The sequence below is a fragment of the Excalfactoria chinensis genome, chromosome 7, assembly GCF_039878825.1.
Source record: "Excalfactoria chinensis isolate bCotChi1 chromosome 7, bCotChi1.hap2, whole genome shotgun sequence".
Classification (NCBI taxonomy): domain Eukaryota; kingdom Metazoa; phylum Chordata; class Aves; order Galliformes; family Phasianidae; genus Excalfactoria; species Excalfactoria chinensis.
This window is the reverse complement of record NC_092831.1, coordinates 19,567,277-19,583,016: the sequence shown is the minus strand read 5'-3', so window position 1 is coordinate 19,583,016 and position 15,740 is coordinate 19,567,277. Positions and strand designations below refer to the sequence as shown.

General features: G+C 44.2%; 1 protein-coding gene across 1 annotated transcript in view; it reads right to left on the bottom strand.

Annotated features, from left to right (window-relative positions):
- The window catches only part of MTX2 (metaxin 2), a 31,744-nt gene extending 18,729 nt beyond the window's left edge, over positions 1-13,015 (bottom strand). Inside the window, exons 1-2 of the mRNA XM_072341891.1 lie at positions 12,788-13,015; positions 44-91 (exon numbers count right to left, since the gene is read on the bottom strand). Of these exons, the coding sequence (XP_072197992.1) occupies positions 44-91; positions 12,788-12,827 (88 nt within the window). The 5' untranslated portion in view covers positions 12,828-13,015. The remainder of the gene's footprint in view (positions 1-43; positions 92-12,787) is intronic.
- Between the last annotated feature and the right edge of the window lie 2,725 nt (positions 13,016-15,740).

Sequence of the window (15,740 nt, the reverse complement as noted above, 5' to 3'; positions counted from 1 at the left end):
TTTTAAAAATAGAGTAATTACTAATTGCAAAAAGCGTACCCACCCTTCAGTTGCTGATACAACGCAGCATTTTCAGGCCAAGGCTCTGTGGCTGCAGAAAGAAAAGGAATTAATTAGGCAAGCCAAACAACAATGTGCTGCAGATGCTAACAGAACACAAACGTTACCTAGAGCAGAACTCAAACTGCAAAGACGCTGATGCGAGATGTGACCTGCCCTGAGATGTCCCCCTCCCACTCTCTTCTGCTTGCAGGGGCACAACACAGGGCAGAAAATTAAGCCTCAAAAGCAAATGTTGCAGACAAAGCTAAAAACCAACCTATGTTGCAGAATGGCATCGCAATTATCACACAGCAGAAGCAGCTGGCTATTCTCTGCCATAAGGCATCCTTGTATACATTCCCGTCGCAACTCCAGCCACTTGAGCAATTATTTGTTAAGGTACGAAACAATGAATTCTGGAAATAACAGAAGAAAACACACACGGAGAAGCAAGAACCTCAAAACCAGACGTGAAGAATGCTCTGGGGAAATGGAAGAGCTTTGTGCCTGACTGGTCCAACGCCATACCCAGAGAACTAGGTGTGAGGGCACAAGACGAACCCCATGAAGACCTGGGCTGCCTTTTGCTTTAAATTATAGACTAGTCAGCCCCGACACAGCAATGGCAATACTCATTTAAAAAAAAAATCCTGCACTATCAATTGCAAAGCATTAGACAATGACAGCTTCCAACTGAGAACCATTGCAGTTCATCATATACCACATGAATTTATGAGAAGGCAAAAATAATAAACAGTTAATAAGCATCAATTACATTAGCATTAGGATGGGTCACTGTGTTGTTTTGTATCCATTACATTTGTTAAATTCATTTTAGAAATGAATTTTCAGATACTAATTCAAAGTTAGATTCTATCCCAACTAACTATATTGTATTTTAGCCCCACAAAGATTACTTTTTAAAGCAATGAAGTATATAAAAAGCTACACGTGCTTCAAACAGAATTGTGCGACGGGCTCCAGTAAGATCATTATTTGTACCTTGGTCCTCAAACTCCAGTACGGAAGATGCACTAACTGGTATGGAATCACACATGGCTGGAAAGCTTGTATCACTACGCAGTTCTGCAAAGGTCATTACCTTTAACATGAAGGCAGAGAGCCTACCAAAGCTACACTAGCAGGGGCATGAGAAAGCAACTAATCACTCTTACTTGTCAGGAAGAAATGTCTTATGTTTTATTGTAGCAGTTACTGGTTTTACACCCCTCCATTAAAGATTTGCCCTGAAGTAAAAATTCTTGAGGTGGAAGTACTCCTTGGAATAGAGAGACTAGGCATCATCTTCAGTACTGCAACCTGAAGTGTTTAAAAAATTTTACCTAAAATACATTTCTTCAGTTCCACTCAAGTCTTGCAAGAACAAATGTAATGAGGAAATTAAGAAAGCTAGTGCTGTACTTTAGCAAACTTACAGCGCTGACCTCTGAGACACCTACAGAAGTAAGCCACAAAGGCACGCTGCTCTTGTATGTGGCAACACCCCACTGTGCCAGCAAAGAGAGAGCATCCTTTTTCCATGCCCAAAATGGTACTGAGAACTTCAAATTGCATGTGCCCATTTCTACTGCTAATTTTTGCACGACCATTTTTAGATTGCCATGTCAGATTTCCATCCAGTTCTTGGATTCTGTCCCACACTGGAAGAACAGGCACGTGGCTGACATGTCTCAGGCCCACAAAACTAAATGAACTTTTGTTTTTCCAGCAAGAGAGCTGAGTCTGTTTCAAGAAGTTCAAACACTAATTCCAGTCTGATCTTGGCATTAAGCTACAGGCGGCCCTCAAAACAAATCACAGCTTCTTGGCACACTCAGTCCAACCAGACACCACTGCAAAGGCATTCTACATCTGTGGTATAAACCAAAACACAAGCAGAATGTTTTGGCAACTTGCTGGCCTTTATCTGCTTAGAATTTCCTTCCACATTCTACTGATCAAATACAGACTTTCACAAACTGTATTTGCTGAGGATATGACCCTAATTCAGTCACTCATTATATGAAGATTTTATCAGCAATCTTAGTATATACAGGAACACACACCAAGCTAAAGGGAAGGGAAGCACAAGTGCAGTTTTACACCTTTGCACCCACTCATCTAGCACACAGTTTTGCACTAAATTTTAGTCTTTTGGCATGTAAAGGAAATAAGAACAAACAGTCACATAAAAATCTCAGCCTCGCCTATCAGGAGATCTGAACTCCAAAATGCAGCAGTTGTGTGTGAAAGAAAGCACGGCAGCCTTGCACTCAGCATATGCCAGTCTCCAGACGGAGGTCACAGCTCTGAGCACATGTGTGTGGACAAGGTGGACACATGCTCAGAGGCCTGGAACCAAAGCCTTCAGTTCTTCATGTCCAGGCTCATGAGGGATGAGATAAATTTGGAGACCAGCCCCACAACTGCCCTCAGTTAGCTGCCAGGCCAAAATCTGCTACTCGGAGAGGCCAGAACCTGCTGGGGACAGAGGAAGATGTCACTGAGGGGACATCACAAGAATCAGCAAGAGAAGAAAAGGAGTAATGTGTACGGCAATGACTCCTGCTTTATGAATGTAGGTGAAGACATAATTTGCAGAATAATAGGCACTAATATTACACGCTGCTTCAGTTCTGTCATACTTCCAATCCATCAAGTTGATTAATGCTATAATAACTCCTCACAAACTTATCATTTGTGCACTAATGAAGTCAAATCCAGTTTATCCTCTAGCAACTATAATCTTCTGGTCACTAGATGTTAGTTTCTCAGCTAAGTAAAGCTTTCCAAAGGCTACTGGAACAGAAGGAGAAAAAGAGAAAACTGGGAAGAGAAAGAAAATTAACAAATGCTATGTCAACTCAGTGTCAGTAGCTTTCAGCACAGAACCACATTTATGAGTTAGATCCTACGCAACACACACTTTTATCATTAACTGCTCACAGGATGAAGTAAGTGCCTGGAAGTACACCTTCCAGGAACTGCTTCTCTTCGTAACTTATGAATAAGTAACCATTAGGTTCTTCCTTCTGCCTCCAGAACCAGCAGAACCACGACCATGTGGCGCCCAATGGGTCTGCCTTCCAGGCACACGATCTTTATTGAAGATCGCTTTCTCACCTTACTGACATTTTTCCCATGCTTCAGGAATTCAAACATTTAATCTTTCAAATGGATTGTCTGCTGTTTTTCAGGACATATGACTGTTGCTTTCCCCCATTTCTCTGCTTCTGTACTGCTTGCTTTTAAGCCCGTTATAGGAAACTGGCATCTATGGGATCAGTTCTCCCAATTACGTACATCCAGAACAAGCACCAAATTCAAAAGTTACTGGCAAATGAGAACTTACAGCACATGGACACAGAAAGCATCACTACATAAGGCAGGTTACAGGTGCAGAGAATTCAGCGCCATAGAGGAGTCAAACAGCAAGGGGACCACCTACAGAAAGATCTTCTTTGGTTTTGTAAATCACTAAAAATAGATGAAAATTTCCCTAAGCTCAAAGTATTTGTTAGTCAAAGTGTTCTGCTTATTAACAGTTTAGCATAAAAAATATAGAATACAAAGTGCTACCAGGATACCTTGGTGTCAAATTAGACTTAGAGGGAAACTCTGAGAACTGGTGTGTTGCATGTTCCCAGTGGAGTTGTAATTACTCAGGTTTGCAGCTATCTATTAAAAGAGCTCGCTAGCCTCATCTGTCACGTAAGAGAATGAATTACTGAATGTATCATTCTGCTCACACAAAAAGCTTCCAAAGCACAGAACAAGACATGACAGTCACATAAAACTCATTGCCACTAGAAAAGAATAGTATCAGGTGCAGTTTTCAGGTTTTGGAGTGAAATGTTTTACTTGAGCTATACTAAGTCAGAGATTAAATCCAATTAATATCTCAGCTTCACCATTTCTAGGTGTTTCAGAACTGTCATTTCAATAATAAGAGTTTATCAATCTAAATACTTTTTAGACAGCAAGAGGGACGAATGCATTTAAGCCATGGGAAGAGATCCTTGAGAGCACTGGACTTCACTACCAGCAGGAGATGAGCAGCACACCCAAGGCTCACATATCTCAGCTCCATCTAGTGCTCTCAGAACATGACAGGACAGGATGTACTTCTCTGGGGTCCCTGCACACAGTTAATTTCAAGGTACAAAAATGAAAGGCTGTAAAACACTCCCTCAGCAAAGTCTGTTATGAGGGAGGCATCACTTCCCAACACTCTGCAGCACTTCAGTCCCACCAGCTCCTTGTCGAGGCTGTTCCAACATCTTATTAGAGTACCAAATTAGGTCTCAACTCCTACATTCTAATAGCTGGGAAACTTCATCCTATGTCAGTGCTGCCTGGACGGATGGGGGAACAGCCATTTTCATCCACTTTCCCCAAGCAGCTTCACAATGATGAAAGAGTTGAAATGGAATAAATGGCTTACAATTATACCTTTAATCCTGTTACTTAAAAAATAAGAGTGACTGTGGAAATAAGAAGACACAGAACACTTTGCATGTTAAATTGTGGAATATGCTAAACAAGCACGTAACATTTTCAGAAGCCTAGCATGAATCGCCAGTTTCGACCATTACGGTACACGACGTGGTTTGCAGCATGAGCTCATTTAGCACATGTCCACAAGCCGCTCCTTCCCAAGTCTTGGGCACAGACATGAGAAACCTCCAGAATCAGGCATCTAAGTGCTCCCTCCTGCAAGGGAAATGAAGTTATTATCAGGTGAAAGAGTTCTGCAGGACGATGCTCAACTTGAAATTAAGCTGTTCCCAGCAATTAGCACAACCATAGAATTTGGGTGGAGTGGGAATGTTTTCGGAAAGCAGTGCAGACATAAGTAATTTTCAGCTATAAAGCCAAAATATGCCTAATCAGAGTCAAGGCTAAGGAACTAACACCAAATGTTACTAGACTGCAGATTATTTGTCAAGCACTGAAACTACATAAAGAAAAGTAAACGAGACAATCTCTGCCTTGAGTTTCCTGTAAACTAAAATCTCCCGAGTTCTCAATTTGCCAGTAATTTATCCCTCAACACCTTCTTTCTGCTTCTGTAAATCATGCACCCAAATGACCAGAACCCTCTTTCATGCAGATCTCTGTATGAAATTATGCAAGTGAAGCCAGGCCTGGGACAGAGTCATTGCCTGCAACTGTAAGCAGAAGTTTACAGACCGTGCAGAAAAAAAAGCAGCTTCTCTGAAGTCGCCAGATTTGCATGGATCATTTCCCTTTCTGTTATATTCTTAAGCACTTTGATATTAAACTTGCATAAAAAGAAGGAAAGCGAAAACATCTGTATTTACCAGTTTGGTTCACATAGCATTAAAGGCTTGTTAAAACAGCCAAGAGGCAAAATACTCTCTACTAAAACCTAAAAAAGTTAGCATTAATTTGAATCGCAGTATTCCAATATTACAGCTGGAGAAATTAACTTACGCATTATTTCCACACTGTTTCCTTTAGCCTCTCCCTAGGTACAGATTTGATTAAATTATAATGAGATACCTCAAAACTGTTTTCTCACAAGAGTAAACACTACAAAGAAATCGAGTCCTACATCTGGCTGCATCCACATCCAACAGCATTATTTACAAGTCTCCAAGCACCACGGAGCAGACATCGCTACAACCATTGGGAAGGCATTCCTTGCCTGGCTTCCCGGGGCTGCTGCTCTGGGAGCTGTGCTCAACCCAAAGGAACCACACCAAAAGCTAACCCACGGACACCAGAAGGAAAAAGGATCATTAATAGTCTGATGTCGAGATGCATCAAAAAGAAGCAGACCATCACTTTCTTCCCTTTTCTCAATGCAAATGGTCACGCTTGCAGGAAGCAATATGTTGTCTTAAAAGAAAAGGCCAGGAACTGATGCATTTCTAAATCTCTACTACAGGAATGAAGTGTAGAAATACATTTTGATTGGCCTGGTCCTGCAAACTGACAAGGACCAAGAAGAAATGAGAGCATCAGCAGCTCCCTGGCATTGCTGACAGAGAACCAAGAAGCGTTCCACAGTGCCTTGCCAAATGAAAGTCCACTTTCACAGAAGTTAAACAGGACACATTAAATCATGTATCAAATAATTACATCATTTGCTTAAATCTATCCCAGATCTCCTTCTCAGAGATATTACAATCCGGATAAATCATGGCTGCTCAGTAATTATTGATCAAGCAGACGTGCCAATGCGAAGACTCGATCTGAGCAGCAATTCCCAAACTCGAGTTTCCTGCGGCAGAACACTAAGAGAGGCTGAGCATGACATGACTACAGCAGCCATCTAGGATGAGACAATCTGCTCCTTAACCCTCCAAGAAAGCTATTAATGGTGTAGATTGAAGCATTTGTCCAACTCCATTACTTTGAGCTGAGTGCCCAGAGCACAGACACTGTGCTGTGGCCCCTGGGTACTCGGCATGCTCCCTGAAAGGAGGTGGCCTGGCAACTCCACGCTTGCAGAGAGGCCACTGAAACCCAGCAGAGTCAAAATCATAAATACAAGCTGCTCCTAAATCAACATTTGGGTTCCTTCAGAAAAGCAAAGAGTGCCAACTAATGATCTCAATAGATTTATTTCTCAAGTCTCGACAAGCTGGAGCTATTTTACTTATTTCTGATATTCAGCATTAATGCTCCATCTCAAAGAAACTCTGTAATTCTTCATTATAGCTTTTTATAGAACTCTAAATCAGTCTCTTCCCTTTGCGTTACTCAAGTCCTTTGCCCTTGCCTGAAGACATAAAGCTCCATGCAGAGGAGCTGCCCTGAAGAGGAGGACAGATGTCTGACACTCATGAATGTCCTAAGTGGCCTACTGGACTAGGACAATTCTTAGCTATGTTGACTATGTTTTTATACTTTAAACTAGCCTTTGGGGAAGCTATTTTAGATTGAAAGCTCCTTATCCGAACAATCCAAACTCCTCTGTTCCTATGGATGACTGGCAGACAGACCGAAAGCCACTTCTGCAAAGTGCCCCTGGGAGCTCCCTGCTTCACCCCCAGTACCTTTACTGATTCAAACCAGGGATCCCACTCTCGTGTCCCACTTGATCAGCCCTCAATATCCCTGATCTTCTCCAAATGCTTCCCCCCATGCACTCTTCCTACTCAATCAGACTCAGCCCTGAGGCCTTTCAATATGGCTGTCCGCTCTCCTATCTCGCCCAAGGAGCCAAGGGCAGCACTACCAGGAGGCATGAGGTGATGACAGCAGTGCTGAGAGCCTGGACCTCAGGTAGGGGCAAGAAGAGCAGAGATCTGAGAGGAGAGCTGCAAGGGGCAGTAATGCAGGGCAGGTCTGATAGTGGTGTGGCCAGCCAAGCACTGCCACTGTTAAGGGGAAGGCACTGGTTCCTCTGCTGCTGTAGGGCTCATGGTCTCCAGGTCAGCCCCCAAAAGAGACAATGGTATTTGCAAAGCAAATGGGACAAAAGCAAAGTAAGCGTTCCTTTTCATTTACTAATTTTCTTGTCATACTTCTAGAGCAATCCTGTTTCCTGTCATGAGAAAAAAAGAAGATACTACTTAGCAGAAAACATCTAATAGTAAAATCCTGATTAGAGGAAGACTGCTTTGTCATAATGGAGCCAGAAACAACTGTGGAGGGATATTCTATTATAAACTGTAATTATATCACTTCATAAAAACAAGAAGTAGCTACCTCAGAACAAAATATGTACAGTACTGTAATTATTACAAAATAAAGTTATTCCTCCTCTGGCCTAGCAAAAGATTAGACAGGCAATCCCTTCAAAGGACTGATTCAAATCAAGCTACAAAATATACGTGCCTGAGCAAACTGGCAGGAGCCACCTAAGAGACTTGCTCATGGCAAAAGAACAGGACTTAAAGGGATCCCTTACATTGGATTACCTCCCCCTCCAAAACAGAACAGAAAAAACCACGTCCGTGTCCCCAGCCTGAAGTATCCCACAATACAAAACCAAAACAGCCTGACAAATTTACTGTTTGCAAATCATCCCTCAACTACAAGCACTTCAGCAGCAGGCTTCAATTGCCTGTGTAGCAGACAGTGTAGTATTAAGCAAAAACAGGGAACTATTTTTTCACTGTATACAGGCAGGAACTGTTCACATTCATACATGCACATTCTAATATACAAAACAGATACACAGCTTACATTTGATGCCTCCATCTGCAGGAGCAATGAAGGCAGTCAGTTTTCACTCTAGATGTTTTCTCTAGGCCAAACTGCAGCTTGTCTTAATACATAAAACATGCACATAAGAGATTTACTTTTGCTCTGGCATGTTACACTGCAGGTAGACTCACTGAGAATGTAAAATATCTAAAGGCAGAAGGGCATCTGTTTTTCAAACTGCATTCATTTCCCTCAGCACTAAAACTGGCCAAAGACCTTTAGACATAACTCAGCTGTGGTAAACAGAAGTAATTTTCCAGAGATCAAAGCACAAACAAGAATATTCTTTTTTTTGATTGCTGATCTGAACCTAATGTGTGGGGGAATAGAATGCTAAGCATATTGAGTAATTCAGTGATCAATTGAAAAACATTTCAACAATCTTTTCTAGGCCATTTGAGCAGCCAACTTCTCTTAAACAACCACAGTCAGAGTTTAATATTCTGAACCACTTGAAAGCTGGCACTCTAATTCTTCTTATAGCATAAATACCCATTTCCTTCCCTGTTAAAATGTGATTGATGCTAAGCTACTCTAAATAAATTCCCTACCATATATCCAATTAATACTTGAACAGTTCAGAAACTGCTTACTCAAAATGTGGTGTAACATGCTTGCAATTCATGGAACTAAGGAAGTATTTATTATTCCCTGAGATACAGCATCATTCTCTATATATTCCTGAACAAGTGAAATGTTAAACGTCACTAAACCAAGCATCTGACTCCACGTAAGAGATACAGTTGTCAGTGTGCAGTGGATCACTATGGCATGACAGCAGCAGGTTATGCTCAGCACATCAAGATGCAGACATGTTGCACGGAGACTGCTGAGCCTCTGCATATGTGCAAGCAAGCTGAGCCAGTAAGGACCACAGAGAGGCTGAGCTGGAGGTGCTGGAGCTGGAGCTGGTTGTCCAGGGCAGTCACCAGCTGGGTTCTGAGCATCCCCAGGGATGGAGATTCCAAAACTGCTCTGAGCAACGTGCACGACCTTAAATCAGAGTTTTGAGGGGGATTTTTGTGTTTTTTTCCCCCCTCAATCACTCTTACCATTCCACTCACGCATAACAAAGCACAGTATTCACAGACACAGGTAGGAGGAGGCGGCTATTAGAACAGCCATTGTTAAGTATGTTTTTCCTTTCAGATACACCATTTTTCAACCTCAAAAATACTTGAGACATTTAAACCTTCCCAGTATCAGAATAAAATATTCCGTGTGTATGCAAGGTCTCAGCAAACCTACAAGTATGGGGTATTGGCCAAGATCCTGGATAGCTTCTAGAAAAATTTTCCAATATGAACAAATTGAGCAATTTTTCCTTTATTTAATTTCAGTCTTGGAGTGATACATAGTACAGAAGAGCTAGAAGGCCATGACCCACTAGCAAAGGTATTTATTATTTTCAAGGCACATAACTGCTTTTGACACTGATCTGCTTTTGGAAAGCAAAGGCAAGGTCATAATTTTGTTTTAAAAACGATTCAGTGGTGTAGCAGAAATGCTAAAGTCAGGGCTTGAAGCAGTGGTTTGAGCACTTGGTGGAAAGGCAGGGCCAACCCAGGGGAGCTCAGGTGTATGCAATGCCCCTGAGTAACGGGAAGGAGGGCAGCCAGGACCCACTCCTTCCCAGACTTCATTTTAGGGTTGGCAGTGGAAGCAAAGATCTCTTGCTGGAGATCCCTGCCTACCTGTGGCTTTCCAAAGGTAAGTAGTTTTTCATTCATTGTTTTTTTTGTCCACAGTTGCTGCAATTGAGCTTGTTCCAAGGATTCAAATTACAAGCACCAATAATCAGGTGAGACACCAAATAAGCAGTGAAAATAATCTCCTGCCCCTGAAAACCAAAAACCAGGTACTTAAAATAGAATGACCTTGGACCTACTTGCACCTTCCAAGTGGCATGGCCTACTTGAACCTTGGGGGAGATTACTGCAGGCCAGGAGATCTGTACTCCCTCATGGTAATTGGTATATGGCCTACAGATATTGTAGTCAACATTCTAATTTTCATTGCTAAGGGGATCTTAATCATGTCCCTGTGGCAAGTCACCCTCTACCCCCACCCCTCTGCTACCCAACATAGTTATGCATCCTCAGATATCAGGCCAAAGGGTCTAATACAGGCTGCCAGGACATGCCCTACTGCAAGCTGAAGTGTTGACCCAGAACAGGAACATGGCCTGTGTCTTGATGTAGAGGGCAGACCTACCCTTTCTGGTACCTCTGTAAGATCAGCATGATGCCCAGTGGTGGACTGTATAGGACTGATGAAATGTGAGCTGGTCCAAGCAATTATGTGCCTCCTGGAGAAACCACTGAGTACTGGCCCACAAAGGAATGTGACAATTGGTTTGTGGTTCAAGTTCAGTTGTATTTTATCAGTTGGCACTCCAACAGGTAAACTGTACAAAGTGTTGATGTGTGCTTGATCACCATAGTGGTAAAGGCTTACCTTTAACCTGCTCAATCATTGGTTCACACCATGAAGGGGTGGAGTGTAGCAGAAATGCAAGTCACAGCCTGAACCAGTAATAGAGCACCTGGTGGGAAGGCAGGACCAACCCAGGGGAGCTCAGGTGTATGCAGTGCCCCTGGGTGACTGGAAGGGGTGCAGCCAGGATCCACCCCTTCACAGACCTCATTTAACGGTTGGCAGTGGAGGCAAGGGTATCTTGCTGGAGATCCTTGTCTACTTGAGGCTTTCCAATGGTAAGCAAGCTGTTTTTCTTTTGTTTTTGTGTCCACAGCTGCTGCATTTGGGCTTATCCTCAGTGGCTGCAGCCTAGGACTTTGCCAACCTACTATTACTGCTGTGCTTTCCATTGCATTATAGCGTTACAAGTGGACAGATCTACAGTGAGGATTGGTACTGTACCTTCAGTCATGGTAAGTTACTGCACATCCAGCAGGAGATCAATAAAATAAGCAGTGAGCACTTCTGCTGTGCAGGAGCATTGGCAGCAATTTTGTATTAAATACCTGCATGTTATATTAAAAAAAAAAAAAAAAAAAACCTAGCATTGCTTAATCTGTAACTTACAGGACAAAAATGAGGCTCTATGCTTATTAAATTATAAAAAGGTCCAGAAGCATAAAAACACTTCTGATGCTCTCAGCGTCCCATATCCATAGTGTAACTGTCATCACAAGAGCCTGAGGCTAATGAAAGCAACCAACCCAAAGGAGAGGCAAGAATCTGTTCAGGAACAGAGGAGGAACAACTCAGAATGAGAAAGGAAAGCCAGGCATTGCGTATTTCTTGCTTATAGAGTTTCAAATACACATACCTATGTGCAATACAGTATTTGTAATTCCAGTAAGGCACAAGTATTTGGTTTAAGGTACTCAAAAAGGCGACAGCGCAGACAAACACAGTAGAATCAACTCCTACTCACATTTGTGGTTATACTTGTGTTTCACAATGTAAGTGAATGAAAAGTACTAAGGAGATCATGTTAAGTAAATGTCATGGAGTGATGCTGACAGACCATAATCCCCACATCCTGAGGAACTGGGGTGCCTGGCCTTTAGAATGTAAGTGCTGCCAGAGCTAACACTGTGAATCGACAAGTCCCAACCCAAGAGCCTAGCACAGCTTTAAGGATGCCTGTGGGTCCCTCTTGCATACCCAAACTTGAGGTTCTCTGTGTTTACCACACCAGCCACAGGCAAGCGTGCTTTCCTACATCAGGGCCTCTGCAGACCCGGCTCTTGGGACAAATGCTGACTTCTTTCCCAACAGCCTGACAGAAATGGCAATGCTATTTCCTTGCAGTATTTGCCCCTTGTGGGCTCATGTAGCAGGGAGAAATAAGAACAGAGACAAGGGGAAAATGTGACCAATGCACTGACTTTGTGTGCGATGTATTGAGTGCGTCTTGAGCTGTTCAGCCAGAAACTCTGTGGTGCACATTAGTTCCTTGAGAGCACTTCTGTTAAAAAGTGTTAACAGTTATGCACGTTGCCTCTATTTATGACAAGGCTCACGTTTGGTGCGTGTGGCCCAGTTATGGTGAATCATAAGAACAAATCATGCATCGTTACACTTCTCAGCTTCATAACAGCAGCACGAGACACACGGCACTTGCAAAGGAACGTTATTAAATCGAAATGAAGGCGCTGCCTAGCTCAGCTGGGAGCCGCAGGCTCGTTAAGCGAGCAGAGGCTGTGATGGCCGCCTGCTGCCCGCAGGTGTGCGCTCCGCCATTGCAGCGGGAACCCGGCCAGGTGCCGCAGCAGCTGTCCTGCGCGGCGAGCGCGTGCAGAGCGTGGTTCTGCACGGAACCGCGGACAGCCGGCTTGCAGGGCAGGCGGGCCTATCGCAAGCAGCCTTTGCAAGGCAGGCCGGCTGGCTCTCCTCCGAGCTCTCTCGCGCTTCGGAAAGGTCACGCAGGCTCCGGCAGCTGCAAGGGCACCTTGCCCTCGGCGCCCAGCGGGATGCCGCCAGCTATCCCCGGCGCCCCGCCGGGCGGGGCCGAGCGCGCCCACGATCGCCAGCGGCCACCCCGGACCGACGCCCGCCCCACCGGCCGCCCGTTCGCCCGCCCGTCCCTCACCGGCCAGTTGGTTCATGAAGGCCTCCGCCACCAGCGACATGCTGCGCAGGGCGAGCCCCGCCGGGCCGAGGGCACAGGCAGGAACTGGGGCCGCGCCGCAGGGCCGCTCATCCGGGGCACGCCCCGCCGCCCGGCACGCCTCCCGCCGCCCGGCCCGCCTCGCGCCGCCTGGTGCGACCGTTGGTCGCTCGCGGGCGGGATTTGCGGCCAGGCGGTCTGAGGAGAGAAGCGGAGCGGAGGGGTGCGCTGAGGGGGTGCGCGGGGAGGAGCCGGTGCCTCCAAGAGGGCTGCCGCTGGGCATGGGGGCACCTCGCGGGTGTGCTCAAATCCTCGGTAAAAGCAAATGTACCGATAAAGAAATGCAGAGAGAGCTGGCGTACAGTGCAGCTCCAGCGCGGGCACCTGCTGTTTGGAGCGCGTACTGCGCGATGTGAGGGAGAGATTCATCTGGAGATGATACGCTGCAAAGCTGTACGTGTAGCGTTAGTTAAATGCAAATGCGGACATTTCAAAATGTGTAAGTGGTGCTACGAAGCCAAACGGCTTTAATTCCGCCCATTAAGATCCTGTTCTGGGGGGCGGAGAGAACACGGCCCGGATCTTACTGTTCCTTAGTTCCACGCTGCAAGTGGCGTATTCCGCATCTCCCATGAAAGCTGCTGCTCAGGCTGCGGCCTTTCTGCAGTCCTGTGTCAGCCACACAGGATTCCAGACGTCGTAGAAGAGATACATAACATGAAAGACATCTTTGTGTACAAGCTTTCCATGACAATTAACTGCTACCAACAAAAGCAATTTCACTGGGCTCCATATACACCAACTCTGCAGAACTTTTCCTTAAAGCTTTTAATAGGTAGAGGATAGAAAGAGAGGATTATGAGCAACCCGCTGTTTGGGAAATTACGTCTTGATCTCCTTAGTTAATCCAGACTGAGGAAAAATCCCTTTGAATTTGCACCCAATTGAAATGTTATCTGAGGTAAAACTGCATATTTAGCCACAGTGTAGTAATTCTCTTTCTTTGCCTGGAAATATAATCAAAAGAAAAGTGAAAACAAAACTACAATCTGACAAATGGTAGCAGGAAACACTGGCCAACATCATGATGGATGAGAATATTTATCATAATTCTGAGTATTGTGATGGATTCTTGGGCTGACTTAGCCACATCTCTATCCAGTAAACAGTAGTAAAGCCTTTGCTCAGGGAGCGATGACATTTGTTATTTAACTCATGACAGATGCCAAATCCTTCAGCAGTGTAAACATGGCTGACATCTGAAATACTGCAGACACTTCAGCTTCATTCAAGGAGAAAAATGAAATAAGTGCACGTGGAAGGATAATTGCAGATGTTTTGCAGCTTTTTCTTGGTGATATATTATGTGTATGCAGCCTTGATTACGGTCCTATGAAGAGGAGTCAAGGCAAGGGTACCCTGGACCAGTAGAGCAACATAAAAAGGACTTTTAAAAGCGCTCTGGATCCAACAAAGTCCCCAATCATGGGTAGTCTCTACTACTGAGGGAAAGTCGGCTTATCTAGCTTGCTCCACATGACATGTAGAGGCAATAGATGAGGAGCTGAAAGGTGTCATTTCAGTCTGTTTTACCTTTTCTGCCAAGTTAAGGCAACTCAATCCCTTTTCAGTTCCTCTGGCGTTTATGCTGTATGGAGCTTCGACACATGAGGACTTGATCCCAGTAGTTCTCCGAAGATAACAGAAACATCTAAACATGGTTTAGAGTCTGAAAGCAGAAAAATGTTCAACCTCTAACTGCCTGAACTAACTGCGAATTAGAACAAGAACAAAGATATTAGATATGCCTGTGTGTCTTTGGAATATGTACCATCATTCATTTATCGACCTTTAGAGAAATGATCAGCGTATGCAAGCAAGGTGGCATTAAATTAACTGAATTTGACAGAAGATGATTTCCTACAGTTACAGGTGCTTTTCCTATGGATCATACCAGCTATCTCCTATTCAACATGTGAATGCTTCCTGAAGTGTCTTGTGGATGATAACTAAACGGAATCAGTTAAGGGTATAGCTGCCTTTCCTTCGTCACACGTTAAGATTCCATGATACAAACTTCGTGTTTTGAGATGTACACCTTGGCTTTAATGTCTTAGCCCTAATTCTGTGACATAGAGACTATATAAAATTCAGGAAAATTCCATAACATTACATTATGAATACACTGTTGTAAATGTTCCTGTCTCCAAAATGCAGCAAGACAAAAGATGATCAGGCTCCCTTCTCTGGGACTGGAGATCCGGAATTGCTCCTGCTGAGCCCAGCTTCCTTCAGGGCCATCATGCAGATCATTTCTTCAGCTGGCCACACAGTTCACATGCTTCCTTCTATAATACTTCATACCATGGAAAGCTTCCCACCTTTCACAAATTGCAAAGACATAGCAGCAGATCCCAAGGTGGAAGTATGTCAGATTTCTGTATTGAGAGAAGGACACGCTTCAAGTTAGAATTTCAAGTGAAACCAAAAGGCAGAACTGTGCAATCTGCAGAGCTTTGTATTTCAGAATGTCAGCTGGAATAGTGTTGCAGAAATGCTAAATCATGGATTGAACCAGTAATTGAGCTCCTGGTGGGAAGGCGAGGCCAACCAAGTGGAGCACAGGTGCACTCAGTGCCCATGAGTGACCAAGAGGGGTGCAGCTGGGGTCTGCCCCTTCCCAGACCTCGTTTAGGAGTTAGCAGTGGAAGCAAGCTGAATTTTGTTGGAGGTCCCTGTGTGTCTATGAGTCTTCCAAAGGTAAGCAGACTGGTTTTCCTTTGTTTTTGCGTCTTCAGCTGCTGTATTTGGGCTTGTTCTCATTTGCTTTGGCCTGGGATTGTGCTACTCCACTGTTACTGCTGTACTTTTGATTGTGTTCTAACATTGTTGCATTACGAGTAGATGTATCAGAACCACTACCCGTAAATGGGGA